We start from the raw sequence: 27466 nt of genomic DNA on the forward strand, positions 1-27466 counted from the left end.
TTACAAAACTTCATCCACTCGTACCTTTTTTTTGACAAAACTCATCCACTCGTACCTTATCGTTACTTTACCCCTTTTTTTTTTTTTTTTTTTTTGGAAATCTATCGTTACTTTACCTTATAAAACAAATATCTACTTCCTCCGTTAATTGTTATTTGTAACAAAGGGGTATTATTTGTGAGATATAAAATATTCCTTTGTTGCAAATAACCATTAACGGAGGAAGTATATTTTTTTTGGGGGATAACAATTACTTCCTCTTTTCTTTTTTACTTGACTTGTTTCTTAAACCACGCTTGTCAATGCAAAACTTTAACGTTCAATAACTTAAGTTCTTCATAAGTAAAAAATTATTTAAGTTATATATTATGATAGTATTAATGAGACGAATCCAAAAAGATCATACATTAATATATTTTTCCTTACATATTATTTACAAAAGACGGTTAAAGGAGGGGTGGTGAATAATGTAAAAGTCAAAGTGGATCAAGTAAAAAAGAACGGAGAAAGTATTATTATTATTATTATTATTATTATTATTATTATTTATTTACTTTATATTTATTAAAATGTTGATGTGTCACATTCATAATCTTTATTTCATGTCCGGATTAATAAAAAATGCATGCAATGAGGTTTGTATACTAAACTCCTTAAATTCCCTCCAAAAAAAAAAAAAAAAAAAAAAAAAAAAAAAAAAAAAAAAGCCTCCTTAAATAAAGACCACACTTATTACCAACTTACAAATATATTTTAAAATGTATCATAAAAGTAAAAATAATCCATGAATAAGATCAAGGCTAAAGATTAATATGTTGTAAGGCACAACGCGAGAGAAAGTTTGCAATACTTAAATATTTCAATTTTTATAGTAAGGTGTAAACAATTAATCCATGGATCCAAAGCTAGAAGCAGCAGCAGAGTCAGGAGACGTAGAGTTCCTGAGAAAAGCTGTTGCCTCACAACCACCAGATTACTTCCTCACGTCCACTTCCTCACAACCACCACGTCCACCATATGACCAAATGAATATATTCCATCTTGCAGTTGCGAATAGAAAAGTGGAGTTTGTGAGAGTAGCCTTGGAAATATTACCGATTACTATCCAACAAAAACAATTTCTCCTGTCTAAAGGGGACATCTACAATTGGAATCCTCTTCATCATGCGACTTACTCGAGCAGTGATAGTGTTGAAATGGTGAAGCTAATCCTAGTCGTCTACAAATCACATTCAGATCCATCTATTCTTAAACCCTGGTCAGCAATTACTTATCATTGTAAATCTACACCGTTGCACTTGGCCTTGGAAAAGGGTAACGAGGAAAGTGCAATGGAGATAATGTCAATGGATATGGAGTTGCTTTGTAACATGCTAACCAAACGTGGAAACAGCCCACTCTTCCTTGCAGTCCAAAAAGGGTGCAATGAGGTTGCTGAAGAGATATTGATGTCATCCTTCTCTTATAGTCTTAGTGGGGAAGGTGGTTCAACTCCACTTCATTTTGCACCTAATTCTTCAGGTTTGTTCCCAGATTATTATACTTCGTATATTGATCTATGTTCTTTCTTTTTTATTTGGATGATACACTTTTGTTATTATTATTATTATTATTTTTAATTATTTATTTATTTATTCTCGTTATCAATGCGTATCTTTAGCCCTTAACAGGTAAAAATTACTTCTTCCGTTAGTAATAATATGATCACAATGGTAGGGAGGGAATAAAGTTTTAGAAAAATTATAGGATGGGGATCACCAAAAGAATTTTATAATATAAAAGTTTAGTTAGTAGAGACGTATTTAGTTGTTAATAAAAGAGATAATTAATAATAATAATAATAATAAAAAAAAAAAGGTAGCGTAGGTGGGGTTGGTTTAAGAGAGAAATTATAAAATAATGGTGGGTCTTTGTCAAATAAGGAATGGTTACAATTATAACGAAAAGGATGAAAAAGAAAAGTGGTAGGATTATTATGAAATAGAAGGAGAATTAACAATTGATGTTAAAGTAGTATTACTCCAAAAAAATCAAATAATATCTTACATAACTATATTTTTAATTAGCTATAAATTGTTAATGTGAGTCAAAGTCGAGCATATAATAAATTTATAAGTAAGATTGTGATACGTAAAAAAAATGATGAAGGTTGTACATAATTATTGCATATATTATACACAACGAACTTACTTATGTAAATATGGTTTAAAAATCAATACTCTAATTAATTTTAAAAGTATTCCATTTGTATTTTTATTTTCTAAAGTAAAATTTGTCTCAAAACTCTAAACTAGCTTACATCTTAGGTGCACGTGAAAGATGGTTCTGGGCCATGGTGGACTGAGCCCACATGCTTTGAGGTTAGTGAGGCCTAGGACACTAGTTATGTGTAGTGCTATCATGAGCCTAAACTTTCAAAAGGTTGGTCTATGCATGGCCCAGGTCCACGCGCTAGCAATGCCGTTCTTGCAGGCCACGTGTAACGTGTTGGGCCGGGCCTACACCATGTAGCTATATGCGTCGTACATTGCTTTTTTGTATGCAACGTCGTGCCAGGCATTAAGTCGGCCCAACCAAGTGCCATCTTTCCGTGCACCCAAAACCCCAAACTTTTACTAGAACTGGCACACAACCAACTATGAATTGTGGTACAAGTCACCCTAGGTACAATTCATATGATATACATATGCACTCAGGTCATTTTGTTGTCTGACTGCAGAAAATGTTTTAAGATTGCTGCTAAAGAAGCATCCAGAGCTAGTGGACAAAGTGAATAGTCAAGGATACAACATGCTTAACAAATGGGTGGAAATAAGAAATGATGTTTGGCCAGTTGAAATTCTTTTAGAGAGGGAGTTTTCAGAAGTGAGAACCAAAGTATTCACGGATTTTATCTACAAGACGACAGATCAAATTTGGTACAAGAATAACACTCCATTACATGTTGCGGCCCAAGTTTTAAAAAATGAGGTCGGAAAAGCGATTGTTAAAGGCTATCAAAAAACAATTAAAGAAGCAGGGGATACATGTGATCGTTGTCCTCCTTGGAGAATAAAGAACAGTTGTGGATATACGCCTTTGCAAATGGCTTTACGTTTCAAAAATGAGGAATTTGCATTGTATATGTTATCAGTCGACTCAACATTATATCAAATATTTAACAAGGAAGGCCAGAGTCCTTTGCTTACTGCGGTACGAAAGGGATGTGCTAAATTTGTTGAAGAAATTTTGAGTAATCACCATATTAATTTCAGCATGTTGCGCGCTTTTGATGGATCTACAGTACTTCATTACTTGCATAATATCTCAGGTAAATTTGTTTTTAACAGTTTTATTAGTCTCTCCGTTTTTTTTAACACCTACACTTACTATTTTCGTATGTTCTTTTTTAATAGCTACATTTTCTTGTTCGAAAGTCCCTTGTAATTTAGTAATAAACACAAACTTTTAATTAAAATAGATGTTCAGTAAATTATTGAACATCCGTTATAAAGTGACAATAAAATGCGCAAAAGTTATACTAAAACGCACAAAAGTTACTCAACATATATAAGAGTTATTTATGCTTCATTGATAAATTTGACAAAAGTAACACTAAATTTGACAAAAATGACACTAAATTCGATAAAAGTGCACCCGATGTACATTAAATTACTGAAAACCGGGTGTATAGAAAAGTTTTCCTTTAATAATATATCTTTACCGACTAATGCCTCCACTAGCTCTCTTTTACTTTTTAAATTTTAACTCCTCTAATAGTCCTCAATCTCTATCACATCAATTTACTTTTTTTTTTTCTTTTATTAAAGTAATAACCTTATCACATCAATTTTAACGAAGGTGACTATGTTTGTCAACAAATTGATGACCCATTTTGTCACGAAATGATTTTCCATAGTTTCATTAGAGTATAAGGTAGGCCCGTTAGCTATACAATATACACACTAAATATAGGTCCTAACACCCCCCCTCAAGTTGGATCATGCAAATCACAAATGCCCAACTTATCAATTAGTAATTAATTGGCTTTTACTCAAAGCCTTGGTGAATATATCCGCTAGTTGATAATTTGTCTTTACATAAGATGGACTAATAACACCGTCCTAAATCGCATTGCGGACATAATAACAATCAACCTCAATGTGTTTAGTACGCTCATGCACTACAAGAAAACAGCTTAATACCGACGGACTGCTTCCGACGGACCCATTATTCCGTCGGAAAAAACGAAATTTCCGACGGATTTTTTTCCCGTCGGATATTTCCGACGAATTAAATAATTCTGTCGGAAATCTGTCGGAAATTTCCGACGGAAAATAAATCCGTCGGAATATATGACTTTTCCGACGGAATTTCCGTCAGAAAGTACAATTTCCGACGGATTTTTAATCCGTCGGAACTTTCCGACGGAATTTTCCGTCGGAACAAATTAAAAAAAAAAAAAAATTTTTTAAAACCCTAATAACACCTTCCTCTCCTTCCGCCTCCACTTCTTAATTTTTTCACCCTTCACTTTCTCTTTCCTCTTCTCCTTCCTCTCTCCTCTTCTCTTCTCCTTCCTCTCTCCCTCTTCGCTGTTCTCCTTCCCCTGTTCGTCTTCTCCTTCCCCCTTCTCTCTCCTCTTCTTTCCCCTCTTTACCTCCCACGCACAACACCAACAACAACACCACGAACAACATCAACATCAACAACGAACAACACCAACATCAACCACGAACAACCATCAACACCAACAAATTTCGCCCTTTCTCTCTCCTCACGAAGAAAACAAAGGTTTAAGCGCCTCCACCTTCATTTTATACGGTTTTTAAGGTTAAATTCGACAATCAAAACTCTAGATCTAGAGTTTTAATTGTCGAATTAAGCCTTATTAACCTAAATTTGGTGAAATTCGAAGCTAATTTCATAATTAAAGGTATGATTAGATGTTTTTAATGTTCTTTCTTTTGTTTGTTTTTTTTTTTTTTAAATTTGGTGGTTCTGGTGGCTCGTTGGTGGTTCTGGTGGCTCGTTGGTGGTGGGTGCCGCCAAGGCTAAGGGTTAGGGCTAGGTTTTGGGTGGTGAGAGAAGGTTCGTTTAGGTCTGGGTCAGGTGTTTGGGTGTTTTAGGTCGGGTATGGGTTTGGGGAGTTTGGATCTGGGTGTCGGTGGTGTGGGTGTCGGTGGTGTGAGTGTGTTGGTGTCGGTGGTGTGGGTGTCGGTGGTGGTGTTTGAAGGTGGGAAGGGGCTTGTGTTGGTGTCGGTGGTGTGGGGGCTGGTGTGGGTGATAGGTTAGGGTGAGGGTAAGGTGGTGGTGGTGCTGGTGATAGGTTAGGGTGGTTGTGGTGGTGGATCTGGGTATGGGTGGTGGTGATGTGGATCTGGGTATGGGTGGGGGTGGTGCGTGTTTGGGGTTGACAGGGGTGTTTTGGGTGGTTGGAGGTGGTGATACGCCGTGCCGGTGGTGGCACGGTGTATTTTTTTTAATTTCTTAAAAATGTTTTACGACGGAATTTCCGACGGACTTTTCCTGTGCAGGAACATGTCTCACGACGGTAATTTCCGTCGTAATTTCCGTCGGAATAGTGTTTCCGACGGAAATTCCGTCGGAAAAGGTCAGTTTTCCTACGAACGGTTTTCCGACAACCATTTTCGACGGATTTCCGTCGGAAACACCTTTTCCGACGGATTTCAAGGTGTTTTCAACGGAATTTTTCCGTCGGAAATGGGCTTATTTCTAGTAGTGATGGAAGACAAAATTCTGCGCAATATGCAATGTAGATTGACTATCACAATTCAAACTCATTGCGTGGGCATGCGAGACTCCCAAACTCAGAAGTAGAGCCTTTGACCACTTCAACTCGTCAGTGATTTTAGACATTGAACGAAATTCGGCCTCTGTAGAAGACTTAGCCACAGTGTCCTGCTTCTTAGTCTTCCAAGATACAGGGGAAGCACCAAGAAACACCAACCAACCAACCAGAAATAGATCGTCTCGTCAAAGGACAACTAGCCCAATTCAAATCACACCAACCTGTAATATGCAAATCACATCTCTGAAAAGGTACAGATTTTTGCAATCGTACTCTCATTACTCTCTTTTTACATTGCAAACTAAGTCTATTCAACTTAGTGTTCTGGTATATGTTGATGAGTTAATAATATCTGGCAATGATTCTTCTGCAATTGCAACATTCAAATCTTATTTGAGTGACAACTTGGTCATGTAAAGTGTTGGACTTGCATTCTCCCGTGACGGGTACGGCCCAAACCCGTAATTAATATGTACCAGAGTCAGGCCCACGATCTCACGATTGGGACCTTAATGGCTAGGGTATACTGGGCCAAAAATTATGGACAACTCACATGTAAGGGGGAGTGTTGAGCCCAGGAACAACCAACATGTGAGCATTCTCTTGTCCCATACTAAAACACTAAAGGGAGAGTTTAGTAGTAATAATAGAATCCCACATTGAAAGAATTCAATAGTTACCACCACAATATAAGGCTAAGGGCCTACTCCCCTCATTGCCATATGGTTTTGAAGTGGAACCTCCTTAGTCTTGTAAAGTGATGGACTTGCACTCTCCCCTGATGGGTATGGCCTAGACACGTATTTAACACATTTCTCCAGGAATTTTATCCACAAGGACCATAAACTGATTTCAGAAATTCCCACAAGGACCATAATAAACTAATTTCAGAAATTCTAAGCTTATAACTTCTCTTGTCAATATACCTCAATGGTACACGTTGCTATCTAATTGAATTTAAATGCTTTTGTTGTGTTGTTATTACCTTCGTTTTTCGATCAAGTGAATCATTTACATATACAATGAGTATTAAGCCAGTGATTTAAACTGAATATTATGTGTGCAAGTGGGTAAAGTTGAAAATATAATATATTTAAAAAAAAGGTGTGTAGCAAGTCTAGCAACAAACATCAAGGGAAACATTTTTTATTTTTTTTTTCACATAGAATCACTTGGGTGGGTACTTTTGCTTTTTAGTAAGAAAGAGATAGAGTGTAAGAGAATTACTCCCATATTTTTCGAAGCAAAAAATTTTTAGGAAATTTTGACATTTGCTATCAGTCTACTACTAAAAACACCGTATTTTACATTTGTAACCTGTTTATTTATTTATTTATTTATTTTTACTTTACTACCACCTAAAACAGAGTTTGTTAAAAATCACTACCACTAAACATATTTCGTTAAGATTCCGTTAAGTGGGGCCCAATATTTCATTAAATAATAATTTAATTTTTTTTTTTTAAAAAAAAGACTTAAAAGACAAAAATCCCCAGCCACCGAAACCACCGAACAACCACCTTCTCCCCTCCCTTTGTCGGCGCCCAAAAGTTCCCCTGACGCCGACGAACCCCTAGACCACCACCGACACCACCGTAACCCCCAAACCTGGCGATGCCCCATACCACCACCACCGACACCACCGTACCCCCAAACCCAGACCACCACCACCGAAAGCCCTATACCCAGAACACCACCACCCACGAAACCACTAAAACCTATAAACCTGTTAGTTCAGACGATTAATACAAGAGGGGGGTGAATTGTATGGAGTTCCTATTGACTACTTTTGCGGAATAATAGAACAATACATATAGGAACTTGCAAAGACACACAGATTTTACGAGGAAACCTTCCAGGGCCCAACTGGAAGTAAAACCTCGACCCTACCTTAGGGATTTGAAACACAACACACTTCACTATAATAGGGTAAACACCAAGTTACAACCTATTATGCACGGACCTTTACTCACAAGTTCCTCACTGGGCTTGCTACTTGATAGGACCCTATCCTACCCAATCTAAGTATACGTACCACACTTAGATTCACTCGTACTGCCAAAGTACAAAACTACTTGTACCACCTAAGTACAAAACTCTCAGCTTCACACTAGAAGCTTACACAATCTGTATGCAATATAAAATAACAAACTCACCTAAATAACCCAACCAATACAAATGTATGGCACCTAGTATGACAGACAAGCTATGCACGAAATCCGAAACTAATATGACTTAGAAGCTTGGTAAACTTACTCAATTAAAGCTTTGAGATTTCTCCACGCATAAACTCACAAAAACCTTAAACCATTTTGCTCTCTACTATTTATACAAGTATGACTTGTATAGCAAGTAGGTTTTCTAAAAGATAAATAAGTTAAGTTCACTTATCTTTAAACACGGTTTTGTGTAAATCAATTTTGAAGAAAATCTTTTCCGGAAAATAAGATAGAAAGATATTTGTTAAAAAGAATCATATCTTTTTAACAACCCGATTTTAACATTCAAGAAAATCTTTTGTAAAATCTATCTTTTATATTTTCCATATAATTTATTTACCAAGTAAACTTGCCACGCTTCTAATAAATCTCGTGCATCAACCTACTTAACATATTTACAATAATCTAGAAGATAAAAACCTTAACTAAATTAAATTGCTTCGCCGCGCTTTTGTACAGGTAGGTTACTTGAGCTCCACGCAGACTAAGTTCCTCCAAGGACCTCAGGTTGCTAACTTCAAGTTCCTGTTAGGGAACGTTCCTGTTAAGGAACTCAATTCTTGTTAGAGAACTTAGTTCTTGTTAGAGAATACTTCTTCTACTTTGTTTAACCTTTTGAATAAAGATCTCTTCATGTCTTATTAGTTCTAGTTACTTCTTCCATCACCATGATCAACTTCACCTAAACTAATAAAACACTTGAAAACCTTTATTAGTTGAGTTTGCTTTAGTTTAAGTTCCTCATCATCAAAACCTTTAAGCTTCAACAAAACCCCAACCACCACCACCACCCACCGAAACCACCAAACCCAGACCACCACCACCCACCGAAACCACCAAACCCAGACCACCACCACCCACAAACCTATGAAAATCTCCCAAACCACCCATTATCCCACTGAAACCCTTAAATCTAGACCACCCACAAACCCATGAAAAGCACATCCATGAAACCCAAGAAAACAACCACGTGTTGATTCCCTTCTGCCGCAAAACCACCATAGTCACGACGGCGACGGCGACGTTGCTGCTAGTTTTGCTTGCCGGAGTTGAAATCAAATGGATGTTGAGATAAATGGAGATTTAGAGGAGAGAGAATGAGACAAGTTGTTGAGAAAAATGGAGATTTAGAGTAGAGAGAAAGAGACTAGTTGGGTAGGGGAAGGCAAGGGGGTCGATTCCGATGGAGGGAACGGGGTGGGGGGGCAATTTCAGTGTGAGGAACGAGGAGATGGCCTGGGTCGATTATGATGGCTTGAAGGTGGCTAGAAGGTAGCAGTGACTGGAGGGGTGGCTGAACGGTGGAGTGGACCCCACTAACGGACGCAGTAATAGAATAAGCATGTGGTAGTGATTTTTAACAAACTATGTTTCAGGGGGTAGTAAAGTATAAAAAAAAAATTAACATGTAGTAAATGTGAACCATGGTGTATTTAGTGGTAGCAAATGTCAAAATTTCTAATTTTTTACTTTACTGCTATCCATATGAGAAAATGAAGTCTTGTTGATAGGTATTGTTGAGAACCTCTAAATGAATAGATTAGAAAAATAATTAATTGTTATAATAACTTACTAGTTTAGTTCTATGTGTTGCAATGATTTAATATCTGTTATTTGTTTAAAATAACTCTCAATATTATATTCTTTATTAAAAAAAGTGTCATCATAATCTCATTGATTAATTTTAAAGAAATACTGCAATTATTTTGGTTTTGAAACTTAGAAGGAAAAATAGAAAAAAAATGATAATGTCAAAAGACGTCGACAAGTGTCGTTAAAGATGTCAAATTTTTTGTTTTAGTAATATCTAATAGATTAATCATCTCAATTAAAAAACTTTTACCATTATATCTTCAAATTTGTTAATTACTACCTCTAAAAGGGGGCCTTTGTGAATTACTACCCCTAAAAAAAAAGTTGTTAATTACTACCCCTAAAACAGATTAATTCTAGTAATTACTACCTTTTTTCTTAATCAGCCTACTTAAACTCTTAATGACATCATTATTCGTCTAAATTTTAATTAATAGCTTTTAAACCTTAATTAATTAGATAAGCCCTTGCACCGCCTACCCACCACCTCTGACAGCCCTCCTTTACCACCTTCGGCAGCTCCTCCACCACGAAATCCACCCCCTCATGGTCATCCACCACAAAACTCACTTCCACCGCGAAATCCATCGCAATTACCTCCCCTCCCTTTGCCCCAACCCTTAAAACCCATCTCCTTACCTTTCCTCAACCCCGAATACCACCCCTCCCTTCTTCTAGCCACCGAAAATAGCCAGCCACGTAATAGGGCTTTGTTTCGCTGTGGGGAATGAGAGGAGGATGGGTTTTGTGGTGATGGAAGGTAAGGGGGTGGGAATTGTGTGTCGGGGTAGCAGAATAAAGGTGGAAATAGTGGTGGGGGAACAGGATGAAGGTGGATCTTGTGGTGGGGGAACATGAGAGTGGGTTTCGTGGTGGGGGATTGAGCGCGGGGAGTGGGTTTCATGGTGGAGGAGTTGTCGGAGGTGTTAAGGGGCCAAAAGGGTGCCGCCGGAGGTGGTGCAATGGTGGTGGGAAGGTGGTGCTAGGGTTTACCTAATTAATTAAGGTTTAAGAGCTACTAATTAGAAATTAGATCAAAAATAATATCATTAAGAGCTTAAGTAGGCTGATTAGTAAAAAAGGTAGTAGTTGCTAGAATTAATCAGTTTTAAGGTAGTAATTAACAACTTTTTTTTTTAGGGGTAGTAATTCACAAAGACCCCTTTTTTGAGGTAGTAATTAACAAATTTTCCTTAATATATTAAAAAAATTTACCTCACTTGCTCGCTCTTTCGACCTCCTTCTTGAATCCACCATATCACCGGTTTCGACAACCAAGCACCACCCTATATCTTTAATAAGTAACTTCGACGAAGAAATATATTAAGGAATAAGTAAATTTAAAATCAATTTCAGCAAGTTATATTAATGGATTTTAGTACTTTGATATCCTTACAATGAATTTTCATACAACTCTGTATTGGATACTAACGTTATGTTATTATGTTTATTTGTGAATAAAGAGGATGTAGGCAAACAATTGCTTGAGAAATATTGGTGGATGATCGACTTCACCAACGATGATGGAATAACCGCCCTTGATGCTGCTAGGAAAAAGAATATATCATGGCTCATAAATTTACTAGAGAAACCTTCTTTGATACAAAGAAAATCCTTTGATTGGGAGACCAAATGTGAGAAAGATGAGACACACTTTGTACTTGACTTCATTGATAAATGCAAATACCTTCATGAGGTTTGCCATGAACTGAATGACACTCCTATGCACCACATCAAATTGTATTCTTATGATGAGTACTTCGATTTGTTAAAGAAGCCATCTATTGAGGAACTTAAGAATATAACTGATTATGAGGGTGCAACGCCATTGCATCGTGCCCTAGAGAGGAAGGACTTGAATTTTGTTACGGCCCTACTCGATAATGGTGTTGAACATAACATACGGGATTGTCGTGGTAAAACTGCGATGGATTTGCTTGCTAAGCTTTACGAGGAAAACACCGATTGGGTATGTTCATTCAAATCTTTTTTTTTTTTTTTTTTTTTTTTTTGATGTGCTATATTCATGCTCTACTCTATCTACTGCTTCCTAATTTTTTAGGTGTTGCACTTAATTTGATTGGCATGAAGTAAATAAGAAAGTCTGTTTTTTAACAAGAAGTTAAGGGATTTTTCATTAATAAAAGATAGTCAAATAAGACTTACAAATAACTCCTTGGAAATCTTAAATTCCAACATAAATATAAATCACTTTATACATCTATAAATCACTTTAGAATTTATTTAATTACATCGCAGATTCAATCAATGATTGCCTTAATAAAAAAATAAACTCATCCGAAACAATACAATATGTGAGTTATTAGCACTAATTTGATTTGAAATCCACAGATGAATAGTTGTTTGAGTGGAGTACTCATATGGTCTTCTTTATTCTTCCGAAGATTATGAAACCTTAAAATTTCAATTCTCGACAACCGAACAAATAAAGAAATTAAGCATAATAGAATAACCAACATCTTAATGATGGGATCCATTTATTAATAGTAATAAAAAAAATTTGGGGCATACCACCAGTAAAAACACTTATGGAAGCAGTGGCGGATCTTGATAATATTTCTTTTGGAGGCCAAATTAAATATTCAATTCATAAAATCATAAGCCATGTCATAGTGGCCATAATATATATGCAACAAAATACTTCATATTAAAACTTTCACTACTAATCCTAATACGTTGTAAATGCAAAGACTAATTTCATTTCATGAAAATTCCTTTTTTTTTTTTTTTAAAGAAAAATAGTATTTCATAATATTTATACTAATTTCATACTCCGTACCCTAATAGCTAATTCATACATTTTCTAACTCGTTGCACAAATAAAACAAAAAATAAAATAACATACTACTTTCTAGTTTATACAGCAGTAAAAATTCTAAAAAAATATGCCCATAAAAATTAAAAGAAATTAAAATAGACATTAAAAAAATAGAAGAAAAAACATTTGTCATAGTATAAATATGTCATCAAATAAACCCCACATGTGTATTGGAGATTGTGCACAAAATAGAGTTATCCCAAGAAGGTGACTTTGGAGCTTGAGCTCTAGCTAGCAAGTAGTGTATTAGTTGGACAACTATGACTTTTGGGTCTCTTTATACGTAGTATAATTTACTGGATAGTAACAATTTTCTGCTGAAAGTTTGAGGGGGACCAGACCCCAGCCCGCTCCTTAAATGATCTGTCTCTGTATAGAAGCCCCTATAAAAATTCACAACTAAGACTAAAAGAAGAAGAAAAAAAAAAGATGAAAGTGAAAGAGAGAATAGAGAGAAGAGCAAAGGAAAACCTTTTAAAAAAAATAAAAATTAAAAAAAAAAAGCTGGAAAAAAACTAGCAATAGTAAGTGAGAAACCCTAGAGGAAACTTCTAACATTATTAAGTAGTAGTAAATTTGGGTAGGGATCAAGAAGGAGAAATATGTAATATCAAAATGTAGTTTTTCCATAAGAGGATCGAAAGTGTAACATTATAATAAAATAATAAAAATAATAAAAAATAAATAAATAGCGACATTTGATAAGTATAACAATTTAAAAAATAATGGAGTGAGTATATCTTGTAAGCACTGTCTCAATTTGAATGAACACGTATGCTAATGTAGAACTTTGGCCAATAATATGTTTAATTATTAAAAATTATATATTGTAAGAAGTTGATATTCAAAGATTATACAAGACGAATTCAACAGTAATTCACATCACTATATTTTTTTCAAATACTAAATTCGTTTTAGATTATGTGCAATTTGCGTATTTATTGTGAGATATAAATAAACCTCAAATTTTGAAATAATGATCATTCCCTTACTAACAAACCAAGTTTAGTTAACAAACTCCACTAGTGGAGAAAGAGCCTAATTGTAACGGGCAAAAAGAGACTTTGTGTAACGGGCAATGTGCGTTACATGTGTAGGGGTTACAAATACTCCAATCATTTGTAACGGTATGACCTGCTGCTTGTTACAAATACATGACTATAGTTTATATGTGTTGGGGTACTAGAATTACACGTCACAAATATTCATGTATTTGTAACAGACACCAGCATTTCCCGTTTCAAATGGCTAACTATTTGTAACGGGCACTAGCATTGCCTATTACAAATAATGTCCAAAACTTAATTTAAAAAAGGGGGTATTTTTGTCAAACGGGTCGTGTCGTGTCGCGTTCGTGTTCGTGTCGATGTTAAACGGGTTGATAAACCCTTGACCCAAATTAAACCTAACCCATTTATTAAACAGGTTGAAAACCCTTGACCCAAACCTAACCCGCTTATTAAACGGGTTACTTGTGTAACATTTTACTCATATAGTATGTAATAAACTATAATACTCAATTTAAAAATTAAAAAGGCATACTTCTTTTTTTTATATTTGAAACACTTCTCTTTTCACGCTTGTCGATGCATTTTTCAATCCTTTATATCTTTAATTATCAATATGTAAAAATTATAAATGTTAAATATTAAAATAGTATAAACCGAGACGAATCTAACGAGATCCCACATGACTATATTTTTTTTCTTAGCCATAAATCATCAAAGCTAGTCAAAGTGGAGTATATGAATAGTGTAAAAGTCAAACTGTTGCAGGTATAAAAAAAACGGAGAAAATACATCATTAAGTCATTAATAATACTACAAGAGTTTAAAGTTAGTAATTTTAGCAAAAGTACTACAGGAATTTAAGGTTGGTTGCTTTAGTAGCACAACCATACATAAGAATAGTCCCAAATTAACAGCCAAATTTTAATTACAAAAGTTGAAATTTTTTTGGTGTTTAGAAAGCCACAAGGACGGTGGTGAGAATCGATCCCAAGATCTCTTGAAACCGAGAGAAAAGCTCTAACTACTTGAGCTATCCCTCACTCTCACAATTTTAGACTATAGATATGCAGTCTGGCATCTTAATACTCAAATAAATATTTAAATGAACTCAAAATAATGCGTTGTTGGAAATGATAAGCTCATACACTTGTAAGGTATGTGCTGTTGAAAATTGTACAAACCTGCAAATGAGATAAACAAAATGGAAATAATATATGGAGTAATCATCATATTATTTTATATCATTTCGATAATATCGATTATAAAGTTTCAACTACTAATTAATAAATAACCATATGAATTATGAAGTAAATAATTTGCATTGAAATACATTAATATCTAAAAACTACCTCTGTCCCTTTTTGATAGTCCTTTATGAGTAAATTTTAGTCCCAAAATGTTCGCCCTTTTGATTTTTCCAACAACCATTAATATTAATTTGGGTTTTTCTACATTATAACCCTCTAACTTTTCGTTTTCTACGATGTGCCCCCCTTTTTGAGAAATCTACACTGTAACCTCAAAAAACATTTAGCTTCTATACGGTAACCTTGCCGTTAACAAATTCCGTTAGTGGAGTACACTCACCACTTAATAATATTTTTTTTATCGATTTGCGTGTTGGAAATGGTTCCGTTAAAGGTTTTGGGGGCTATTTCAGTCCTAAGGGAACCAAATTGAGCTCAGATTTGACAAAAAAAATGACACAAATGTCTTGTTTTGCGTATTAAATACGTAAACACGCAAATCGAGACATTTCTTAATATGCAAAACGAGCCATTTGTGTTATTTTTTTTGTCAAATCTAAGCCGTTTAGGAATAAAATAGCCCCCAAAACCATTAACGAAACCATTTCCAACACGCAAATCGATTAAAAAATATTATTAAGTGGTGAGTGGGCCCCACTAACGGAATTAGTTAACGGCAAGGTTACCATATAGAAGCTAAATGTATTTTATGGTTACAGTGTAGATTTCTCAAAAAAGGGGGCACATCATAGAAAACGGAAAGTTAGAGGGTTATAATGTAGAAAAACCCTATTAATTTTTTACCAAAATTCCTTCCGATTTGCAACAATACTTGTGAAAATTTAAATTTCCCATGTAAATTTTGTTTTCCCATGTACTTTTATTACTTTCGCTCTCTATTTTTTTGTATACCCAATGTCAATTTACTTTTTCAATGCACTTTTACTATTCATATTTGTGGTTATTAATTCCCGTGAAAAATGTCCATAAGGGACTATCAAAAAGGGACGGAGGGAGTATTTTTTTTGGAATGGACATTAATATCTAATTAATTATTAACTTTTGATGATTATTGTGTATTAATTATTCATACTAATTGGAAACTAAATATTAATCCCTGCCAAAAAAAAAAAAAAAAAAAAGAAACTAAACTTTATTTTCTCCGTCTATTTTTTTCTTACATCATTTGGGTTATTTTAACGGAGATAACACAGGTAATCTTACATCTACGGTCTCCAATTTTCATCTTTAATTACGTACAAATTCAACATTGTATGATTGAAAATTTTAAAATCAAGGAATCTAACAAGATCCTTCACATAGTTTTGGTATTTTATAATAGTGAACTTCATAGTCAAATTTTTTAAAAAGTTGACCAAAAAAGTCATAGCATAAATAATAAAAAATAGACGGAACAAGCGCTAATAAGTAATAATTAAGTATCTTTGTTAGTAAAAGATCTTTTGTTTAAAATCTCACAAATATTCACACTTTATGAGTTTTTGTTATTTGATATTTTTACAGTTTACATATAAATTTAGATTATATCTAATCTACATATATATAGAAACTAAATTATGTAATAATCCATGGATCAAAAGATGGAAGCAGCAACAAGGTCGCTACATAACAAGCCAGACTATAAAGGAAACAACGAACTTTTCGTTGCTGTAAAAAATGGGTGCAACCAGGTTGCTGAGATGATATTGATGTCCACTTGCTCTTATAGTCTCATTGGCAATGAAGGTTCCACTCCCCTTCATTTTGCACCTAATTCTTCAGGTTTGTCCACTTTAATTTGATCTAGTCTCTCAACTTTTTTTTAATTAAATTATAATGCATGCCTAATGATTTATTTTGTGATAATGTTTACATTTGTTGGTTAACTTGGCTCGGATATAATAATAAGTTAGGGGGGGAAAAAAAAAAAAATCAGGTAGACGTAGAAGAAATTTTCCGTTTGTATTTTTTTCTTTAAATTTAATAGCATCTAACATTCTAACTAATCTCATTACTTCATAAAAGAAAATACAAATTCTAACTGTAAGACTCTTAAACAATCTACCAATTAAGTACAAACTGGACTCCTATATGTATATGGGTCTAAAATAATGGTAGGAAAAAATGTCAAATATCCGAAATATATGTCTTGGCCACAGCCGCAATCATAAACAAGAAAGAGAATTCACTCCATAAGTTTAAGGAGGTTTCATCCCACGAAATATATGATGACAATAGGAGAAGTAGCCTCTTAGCCGTATATAATGTTGCTATCTCAATGTTTATCAAGATGAGCAAACTTACACGTGTTGTTATTTGAAAATGATATATTTCAACACTTTCCCTCAAATATAAGAACCCTTTAACTCAAGGTACACATGATCCGATTCAATGATTTTGGTCTAGCAATATACTCAAGCCATTAAAAATCCCAAATTATGAGTAAGGCTCTATTACCATGTCATATACAGGTTAGGCCACACCTACAATTAGGATAGTCCTTACCTATTACAAGTTAAAAAATGTTCTATCCCCAAATCATATAACAATAAGTGGATTAATCCTTTAGCCTTATAAAGTATATAACTCTCCATTTTTTATAATGTGAGGTACTTACTGATAGACGGTCGTACACCTACCAAAAATAATACCTAAGTAAACCTCCTAATTATGTAGTAGGGTAAGTCAGGGTCGATCCCACAGAGAAGGTAGTATCAATATTGGTTACTATGAATTAAAACAAGCCGAGTCAATCAAAATAGGGTTGAAAATATTATACTACTAAAGCAAGAAAATCAAATAATAAAAACATCTAGAATTAAGTATCACCACTAGCATAATCAATACAAGACAAAATCTTAACCCAATCAATTCATTATACGTTCACAAGGAAAGGTACGCCCTATAAATAAAATACCAAAGATCTCTCCCGAGTTGTCAATGGCTTCCCTAATTAACAATCAAACCTACTTCCGTGGAATCACGTAATTAAAGACATTAAGTTCGACACCCTAACTTCTTAATAATCCATTCCATCTACTTCCGTGGAGAATTTCATACTCTTAATTGATTTATTCAAATCCATCAAAACCCAACTCCCGTTGCAATCATGACAATGGAATAATAACAATACCAATTATCCCTAATCTAGTATTGGCATAAGCACAATCAACTAAGCATGAACAATATAAACAATTAATTGAGAATTTAAAAGAACCAATCAAGTATCAATCATGGCTAGGGTTCAACCTAAACCTAGAAAATAAGACTAGAAATACATAATAAAAGAAAAGTGAAAATAAGTAAAGAAGAAAATCATTAAAGAACAACTAACTAGTTGCTGCTCCTAGTTTTGCATCATGCGGCTACCCCTTTCTTATCCCTAATAATAACAAGCTAATATATAAGCAATGAGCCAAAGATAATATTAGAGTAGTTGAATACAATTAAAACTCTCGAGAAATCAAGCCCATACAAGCCCAATTTCGTGTACAAAGTACCAATCACGAGCAGGCCACAATAACCTGGTTGTGGCGCACCTCTACTGGGGCTACCACACCACTCTTCTTCTCCTTTTTTATAATGTGCTTCCGCGGGTAGGCTGTGGAGAAAGGCATATGCCACACCTCGGTTATGGAGTAGTTTGTCCTTGTGTAATTTCCTTTTCTTTGTCATATGAAAACATCTCCAATACATAGCTCACCTCACACAATAGCTTATTTCTACAAAACAAAGAAAAAGATCCCGAGGAGAGCAATAACGAAATATATATAAATTAACGCTTAAATAATTAAATGTAGAAAGAATTCACGACAAATATCATATAAATATGACATATAAAAGGTGTATTTTATCGTGTTATCACTTACATATGTTATTTGGAAACGATATACTTTAACAAAGTACAATGTTGTTATGTATAGTATTCTATAAGAGGGTAGCTTTAGCATTTAATTATACACCATATGTATAAATTTTTTTTTAGTAATATGTCGTCAATCTTCTGAAACATTATTAAAATCACTACTAGATAAGCATTAGGAGTTAGGCCACTTTCTCTTCACCTTATTTTTGCTGAACTTAAATTATTTTTACTGAAACAAAATTATATTTGCTGAACTTAAATTAATTTTATTGAACTGAAATTATTTTTACTTAATATTGTTTTTTTAAGGTGAAGAGAACAGCGCCTTATCGGGAAAAGTAGATGAAAAGACATATAATGTGCTTAATCGACTCTTTTTTTTTTTTTTAAATCGGGTCATCGGTTCTCATCTAGGTTGTTGATTTCGAGTAGTTTAACAATTTCAATTTGAAATTTAATAATACTATATATATATAGTATTAAGTCATAGTTCATTTGTTAATCTATATATATAGTATTAAGTCATAGTTCATTTGTTAATCTATAATGCTCTATTCATGTACTCTCTCATCTGTTTTTTATTACATGCTCCATATCTCAGTAAGAGAAATAGTAAAAAATGATAAAATATGCAATAAGTCTTGTGTGAGGCCGGGTGTATATTGATTTTATTGTAAGATGTTTAGTTTGAAGGTAACTTTAACTATTTTAGTGGTACAATCGGTCTTGTATGGACCCGGTCTACAATAAATCATTGTAGACCCAAAATTTGACACTTTCAAATAATATAATCATATTGTGGATGATATAGTCACTTTTTTAGATGAAATTATAAACCACAAAATTTCTAACCTGCAATATACAAATAAAGAGGCAGAAAAATATACAGGAACAATTATTTCATTGATAATTTATGGGTTACAACTCTCGTAGATCTCTTGATTCCTCTCTCCAAAGGGCTAGGGTTTGATATTTGTTTATAGTACGTGGCCTTGTCGGCTTATTCCACACCATATACCTAAAATGTTTGGAGGTAGGGAGGAGATGGGGTCTTTGTGACTTGTTCCATCTGAGCCTCATTAAACCTAGAAACAACGATTTCTTTATATACAGAGTCGTAGAGTAGCAAACAAGATAGCTATCTAAATATTCTACCAAATCTTGAAGATAAATATCTTATTTTTTGATGTTACCTCTTAATTAACATATATCTGACACCTAATAATAATTAACAAAATTTCGATGTCAACAAACTTCGGTCCCACCGTGCGTGTCAAAATTTGTTTACACAAATTTCGAGTCTAAATAAATAAGGACGGGAAATAAAGTAACAAATGAATTTTTATTAATATATCAATTTTGGGTACAATCTCTGTATAACAGTTTAAAATAAAATAAACTAAATCCTCTGATTTTGTTCCACAGCTTGACGATGACACGTGTGTGACACCTGTAGGGTGACGTTTGATGACGTCGACTTGAGTTTGAATGCAGGGTGACGTTTCATGATGTCAACCTGTATTCAAGGGGTTTTATTTGTATACACCTGAACGAGGGCTTATGAATCCAACCTGTATTCAAGGGGTTTTATTTGTATACACCTGAACGAGGGCTTATGAATCTTAATCCCGTTCAAATGTAATTGAGTATATCTGAAAAGTAGGCATGAATTTGATGTGCTTGTTGACTCACTTCAGAGATAATTCTGTTTGAGTTTTATGAGCTTTTGGAATAATGATTTTTGGATCCCCTTTACTGATAGAGGAATAGTGTATTTATAGGAGAAGAGAACCCCTTAAATGGACTTAATAGATTTGGGCCTGACCCATTTTATGACTTAGAAGTCTTTAACCTGGTCCATTTGATTTAATTTATAACCCAAATTGTATTTGATTAATTCGGATTATTTATTTGATTGGGTGCGCCAAAAATAATTGAAATGGATCATTAACATGATTTGACCTGAATTAATTTATTTGATTTAATGTATGACACTTATAAAATTCCGTGTCTACAGATATAATTATCTTTTTGTGAGTCATATTTTGAATTATATAATCTCATTTAAAACCATTTAATGAGATTATATAATTATCTTTAGGATGATAAAATTTAAAAATCATCTTTTGAATAATGTAATTTACTATTTGATACATTTTATAATGGTAAAATCCACTTTTTGAGTGATGCATTTGCATAACAGTTTCAGGATGATATAATCACATTTGTAGTAATATAATCACGTTTCGTATGATATAATCACATTCTTATGGTATACTAGAAGGTTCCGTCTATAATAGGTTATTGTAGACCGGGTCTAATGTAGTCTTTAGCTTAGTGGTAACTTTAACCCCTTAAAGGTAATTTTTAATTTGTCGTTGGTTTGAATTTTATTTTGATGTGTAATTTCTTAATTTATGATTACATTCTATAAATACTAATATGATTAATCTAATACATTATAAGTTATTTGTAAGATAAAATTTATTGTTAGAAAAATAATAACTTTTATAGTATAAATGATAACTTAACATACTTTTAAGATGATTTTAACCTATTTTGCAATAAATTAACCACAAATTTTTGTATGCGGCTGGCTACATGGTGCGACATGGGTTACTTGCAGGGTGTTACTAGTTTTTTTAGGGGTTATTTGTAGGTGTTACTTGTATTTTTGGGTTACATGCATGGGTGTTACCGATTTTGGTCAGGGGTTACTTGTAGGGTGTTACTGGTTTGATATGATATGGGGTTTATTCTAAGGTTAGTTGTAGGGGTTCCCAGAATACAAGTAATACTTATAAAAGTTCCCATACAAGTAACCCCAAAATACAAGTAATTCATACAAGTAACCCCGTAATACAAGTAAAACCTACAAGTAACCCCAAGATACAAGTAAAACCTACAAGTAACCCTAGAATACAAGTAACACCCTAAAAGAAACCCATGCCGCACCATGTGGTCTGCCGCACTGAAAAACCTCTGTAAATTAACTAACATCAACCTTTTTATTTGGAGAATTTGTGTAACATATGATGGAGTTGGCTGGATTTTGTGAAAAACTAAAAGTGAGTATAAATGAGAGAGAATATGAAAAAAATTTAAAATATAATTTGAGGAGACCACTAGTAGATAGAACAATAGTAAAAATTGATATTAAAAGTTTTTTTTAAAATAATAGAGCAAATAATAAAATTTAGAAGTAAAAGGAAAGTGGAGCAAGTATTAAAAACAAAGGATAGTTTATATACTCTTGTATACTCAAATATATTCAAGCTTTTCAACATTCTCTTTCTCATCATGGGGTGCTCAATTAGACATCTTTTGTAGTTTGTCATTAATCTTACGATCGCAATACTTTATAAATGCAGAAAAAGTGTTAAAATTGCTCCTAGATAAGCATCCAGATTTAATGGACAAAGTAGATGAAAAGAAATACAACGTGCTTCACCAATGGGTACAACTGAATAAAATTTGGCCATTTGAATTGCTTGTTAAGGAGGATTTTGCTGCTGCAAGGTCAAAATTCTACAAGGATCTAATCTACAAGGCTGAAGGAAGTCAGGGTGATACTCCGTTACATATTGCAGCAACAGCCGAAAACAGAGACATCGCGATGGCACTTATAAAAGGCTACCAACAAGAAATAAAAGATTTAGGGATGTCAATTGATGATAGCGCTCCTTGGAGGACAAAGAATTTTGTTGGACATACGCCTTTGCACGTAGCTATAAGTCATAAAAATGAACAGCTCGCGATGCATCTCATAAACCTTGATTCAAAGTTATGTATGATTCTTAGCAATGAAGGCCACAGCCCGCTCTATGATGCTATACTTACCGGATGTGGAACTGTTGTTGAGGAAATTTTGAGAACTCAAAATGATTTCTTCGGAATGTTGCGTAGCAACGACGGAACCACGGTGCTTCATCTCTTAAAACATGTCCCAGGTAAGATTTGTTTGATTCAAATAACATAATGATTCCTTATTTTAAGTAACTTAGGGGTATTTGACCTTAAGGATCGGAATATCATATTTGTATTATTTTTGACAATTTTTTCATTAATTATGTTTTGAATTTGCATGAACATAGATAAAATTGGAAGAAAGTTGCTAAAAAAATTTTGGTGGATGACCAATGTGCCTGACAACAAGGGAAGAACCGCCCTTGATGAAGCTAGTGAAGCGAACATCCCATGGCTTGTAAACTTGCTTAAGAAACCATCTAATATCAAAAAAGAGCCCTTCAATTGGGCAAAAGCATGTGAGAAAGAAGAGACATGGGCTGTACTTGCCTTCATTGATCGTTGTCAAGATGACCTTTTAAAGATTTGTCGCGAACAAAATGACACTCCACTGCACCACATTAAATTGCAAACTTATGAAGACTACATGAACTTATTGAAGAAGCCTTCCATATCTGAACTTAAGAATACTACTGATCATGAAGGTGCAACGCCTTTGCATCGAGCAATACTGAGGAAGGATATGCTACTAGCTAAGGTACTACTCCTTGATGATGATGTAGAGCGAAACATTGAGGATTATCGTGGTAGAAATGCTATGGCTTTGCTTGCTAAACTTGTCAAAGAAGATAAAGATTGGGTATGTTTCTACTAGTCTTTTTTTTAAAAAAAATAAAATGAGCTTTTTATATATAGTAGCTAAGGGTCATTTTTTGAGGTCACGTAAGAGGTCAAGTCGGATAAAATAGTCAATTATTGCCGGATTCTGACCTCAAGGTCCCCACAAACAACAAAATAAACCTATAAAATCTGTTTAAACCACTAAGGACCTTCTAGACAAAATAGTTAACGTATATGTTCGTTCCAGACAACTTTTTCTTATATTAATAAAGGTCATCATTATTGCCTTATTGTTGTAGGAAAGGATGTGCAATACAATCAAAGTGAATCCATTTTTGAGAACAACATATATCCATCCCCGAACAAATCTGGATCAAATGCGAAACACATTGTCTGTTGTCGCGGCTTTATTAGCAACAATCACATTTGCAGCTGGATTTACGCTCCCTGGTGGTCTTAATAATGAGACTGGCAGTGCAGTTCTAGCAAATAATCCAGCATTTTTAGTGTTTTTGCTGGCAGATGCGTATGCCATGTGTACCTCCATGTTAGTCCTATTTTGCCAGATATGGTCTATGGTTTCGAACCGTGACATGTCATATCTATTGGTTGATCGTAGTGTATTTATCCTCATGCAAGCCCTTTATGGCACGATGTTGGCTTTTATGACCGGTATATACTCTATGATATCACATAAATCTTTATGGGCAACCATAATCATCTTTGTTATGTGCTCTTTCATTGGAATTTCGGCAAATAGGACCGTTCTGCATAATGTACTTGCTAGGCTACTCCCAACAGCAAATGAAGACCGACAAGATCGAGCTCAATTGTTTACAGAGGTACGCCTTCATGTTTTTATTTCATATTCATCCAATATAGTTTAAAGTAAAAGGAATAGTACTTGTGAATGCTTATGTTCTCACTCTAAGCTATCAAATTAATCCATAATGCTAAATTTTGATTTGCTAGATTAATCACCAACAGATTTAAGATAATGCTGGTGAAAATTAGTCCACTTTGTTTTATATGAAAATAAACATCAGATTTATACCTTATCCGTTTCAAATGGAAGTGGTTGAAGAGTTGGTTGTGAAAATTTGTCCACTGAACATGATCAATAACACATGTATTGGATTTTTTGTGCAGAGAAATTCAGCCGAGTATACAAGTAGCGAACCACCTCATAATTCAATTTCATCTGCGAGAAGAAATCATGCAATGCCCATAGAAAGCCAAGATGACGAAGATCAAATCCGACTGCTTGAAGAGGTAGAAATCGAGCAACCATAAGTCATAAATCTTACAATATAATGTTTGATGTTAAAAATTTATAGTTCGTTGAGCTCTACATGATAATGAATATGATGAATTTCTTATTTTAGGGACATGCATTTACTTCAAGTAAAGATGACACTAAAACTGAGGGAGCAAGCAGTAATCGACTTCAAAAATTAGGATGAGAAAATTCGACTTCATTCCAGTGTTTACAAACCTTCATTTGTTTCACAGCTTTCACTTTGTTTAGAGCAATCTCAACAGCAAACGTCTAATCAATTGGTTGAATTTGAAAGGCAAAGAGCTCAATAGGAGAGACAACGCCTTGATTTTTAGAACTTCAAATAGAAAACAAGAGAGAAGAAACTAACAAAGTTGATTAAACTTGTTGTTTAGATTCATAAGGCAATGAATCTATACTCAAATGTTTACCAGTTCAAATACTCTTTCACTCAACTATGAGATTATTGAGATGTAACCTAACCTGATACCATGTTAAATATTGGGGAAAATAATTCTACGTATTTTTCTACTGTATTTTCCCATTCATAAAATTTGGTCACATTACAATATATATAGATAATAGGAATATCTAACCTTAGGGCCTGTTCATATTTACTTAATTTCAGTTCAGTTCAGTTCAGTTCAGCTCCAATCAGTTCAGTTCAATTCCAATCAGTTCAGTTCAGTTCAGTTCAGCTCTTAATTTCCCTCTCACATAAAATATTCATTTCAGCTCAATTCAGTTCAGTTCAGTTCAGTTTAGTTCCAATCAGTTCAGTTCAGTTCAGTTCAATTCCAATCAGTTTAGTTCAGTTCAGCTTAATTCAGTAAATATGAACAGGCCCTTAATCTTCCTAATTATCTTATTTTCCTAAACTCTATTACAATAATTCATCATATACATCTTTTCACAATAATCATTAAAAATTCTACCGTAGTTGTCGATTACGGTCGACTACAGACAACTATGGTCGACTACAATAAGAGATTAAATCTCAACCGTCTATTTGTTAATTGACTAATCCTAGGCGTTCAAATCATAAAGTCTAGTTATTAAGACATTCCACAGTCATCATGTCTAGTAATCAAGTCATTACACAGTCATCATGTCAATTAATCAAGTCATTACATAGTCATCAAGTCATTAACTATGGTTTGGTTAAATTAATTTGTTCAAAAACTTTTTTTTTTCTTCTTTTATACAATTGAATAAAAATATCTTATATTCATCTTCACCCTATATTATCTAAAACCTTCATGTTTAACCTACGACATTCATTCTTTTGGTTCAAAAATTAATTAAATTCTTATATTTAGTTTAATTTCATAATTAAATTGATCATCATATAATCAAAATTTTGGCTTCATATAATCCTTTTTCCCTTTACACATGGAGTACAAAATAAATGAAAAACTTCGTTCATAATCTCTTTTTGTAGTCTCTTCACCCACACCCTTTTCAAGTTCAAGTAAAACTATTTAACGATTTGAATAATAATTGTTTCAGTATTAATCAAAATTATATTGTGCTTGAGTTTGATATAATTTCTAGATTCATCAGCAATTTTTTTTCATTATTTTTTTAATTTTTTGAATAGTAATCCACCATTGTTGAATGTTAAAGTTGAATAAAGGTTGAAGATGAGTATATGCTGAAGAAGAATAATATAGTTTTATTTTTTTTATTTTTTTAAAAAAATCCTTTATTATAGGGGAGAGTTATCTAAAGAAGGAAATAAATAACTAATCTTTTACTAAATATGATTGATTTACTTTGTTAACAAAACCTTATCATCTCGTCAAAAAAAAAAAAATAATAATAATAATAATACTCCTTAACATGCGATTAGATTTTTTGCTGTAAACCTTTTAAAAATTAAACACTACATAGGCATGTAGCAATTTTTTACATACTTCCCCGCAGCACAGTGGTAAGAATCCAATTACCCATCCCCCAAAAGCTTTTTTTTTTCTTTTTCTTTTCTCGTTTTTGAACTATTACTGTTTTTTCCTTTAATTTACATACTTAATTGATATCCACCTATAAAAGTTAATCATTGAATACTCATCAAGTTCATTTGTCTAGAGTATTATGTTAAGTGTGTATACATAATAACAAAAAAGTAATTGGGAATTTAGGATGTCCTAAACGATTACAGTGTAGTCTCAACTTAGGTAGTTTCAATAAGTATTACGTAATCTCAATTAAGATATTTAAAGGTTATTACAATCAAATTAGGTAGTCTTAATTTAGTATTATAGAGTCCCAATAAAATATATGAGATGGTTATTACAATCAAATTAAGCAGTCCTAATAAGTGTTATGTAGTCTCAATCAAGAATATTTGAAAGTTATTACAACCAAATTAGGAGTTACAATTAAGTAATATAAACTTTTAACAAATAATATTTATAGGTTATTATAATCAAATTAAACCGTCATAATCAAGTATTACATAGTCTCAATTATCTCAATAAAGAACATTTAAAGGTTATTAATTACAATAATATTAGGCAATCCCAATTAAGTATTATAGAGTCCCAATAAAGAATATTTGAAAGCTGTTACAATTAAATTAGGCAGTCCCAACTAAGTGTTACAGAGTCTCAATAAAAAAAAATATTTAAAGAGTATTACAACCAATTAGGCAATCTCAATTAAGGGCCTGTTCACATTTACTTAATTTCAGTTCAGTTCAGTTCAGTTTAGCTTTAATCAGTTCAGTTCAGTTCAGTTTAGCTCCAATCAGTTCAGTTCAGTTTAGTTCAGCTCCTAATTTCCCTCTCTCTTTCCAACCTTTTCTATCCATAGAAGTATGGAAAGTGAAATTGATATTTTTTTTGCGTTGGTTTTTCCAACGATACAAGGGATCAAAGTGATTTTCTTCCTTTTTCCAAATAAGTCGGCGGCCTTACACCATTGGGATACTTCGAATTAACTAGAGTACATATAGGATACACCTGTGTGAAAACCTTTTTTCAAATAAAATATTTATTTTAGCTCAGCTCAGTTAAGTTCAGTTTAGTTCAATTC

General features: G+C 33.5%; 1 protein-coding gene across 1 annotated transcript; it reads left to right on the forward strand.

Annotated features, from left to right (window-relative positions):
* Positions 1-709: 709 nt before the first annotated feature.
* On the forward strand, positions 710-25009 carry LOC145596185 (uncharacterized). The gene is made up of 9 exons (XM_081652612.1): positions 710-1521; positions 2720-3310; positions 11067-11572; positions 16301-16481; positions 21936-22514; positions 22659-23170; positions 23451-23993; positions 24301-24423; positions 24537-25009. The coding sequence occupies exons 1-9, from the start codon at positions 894-896 to the stop codon at positions 24612-24614; spliced, it is 3741 nt and encodes a 1246-aa protein (XP_081508738.1). The 5' UTR covers positions 710-893; the 3' UTR covers positions 24615-25009.
* The last annotated feature ends 2457 nt before the right edge of the window (positions 25010-27466 follow it).

Source organism: Chenopodium album, chromosome 19, assembly GCF_948465745.1.
Source record: "Chenopodium album chromosome 19, dcCheAlbu1.1, whole genome shotgun sequence".
Classification (NCBI taxonomy): domain Eukaryota; kingdom Viridiplantae; phylum Streptophyta; class Magnoliopsida; order Caryophyllales; family Amaranthaceae; genus Chenopodium; species Chenopodium album.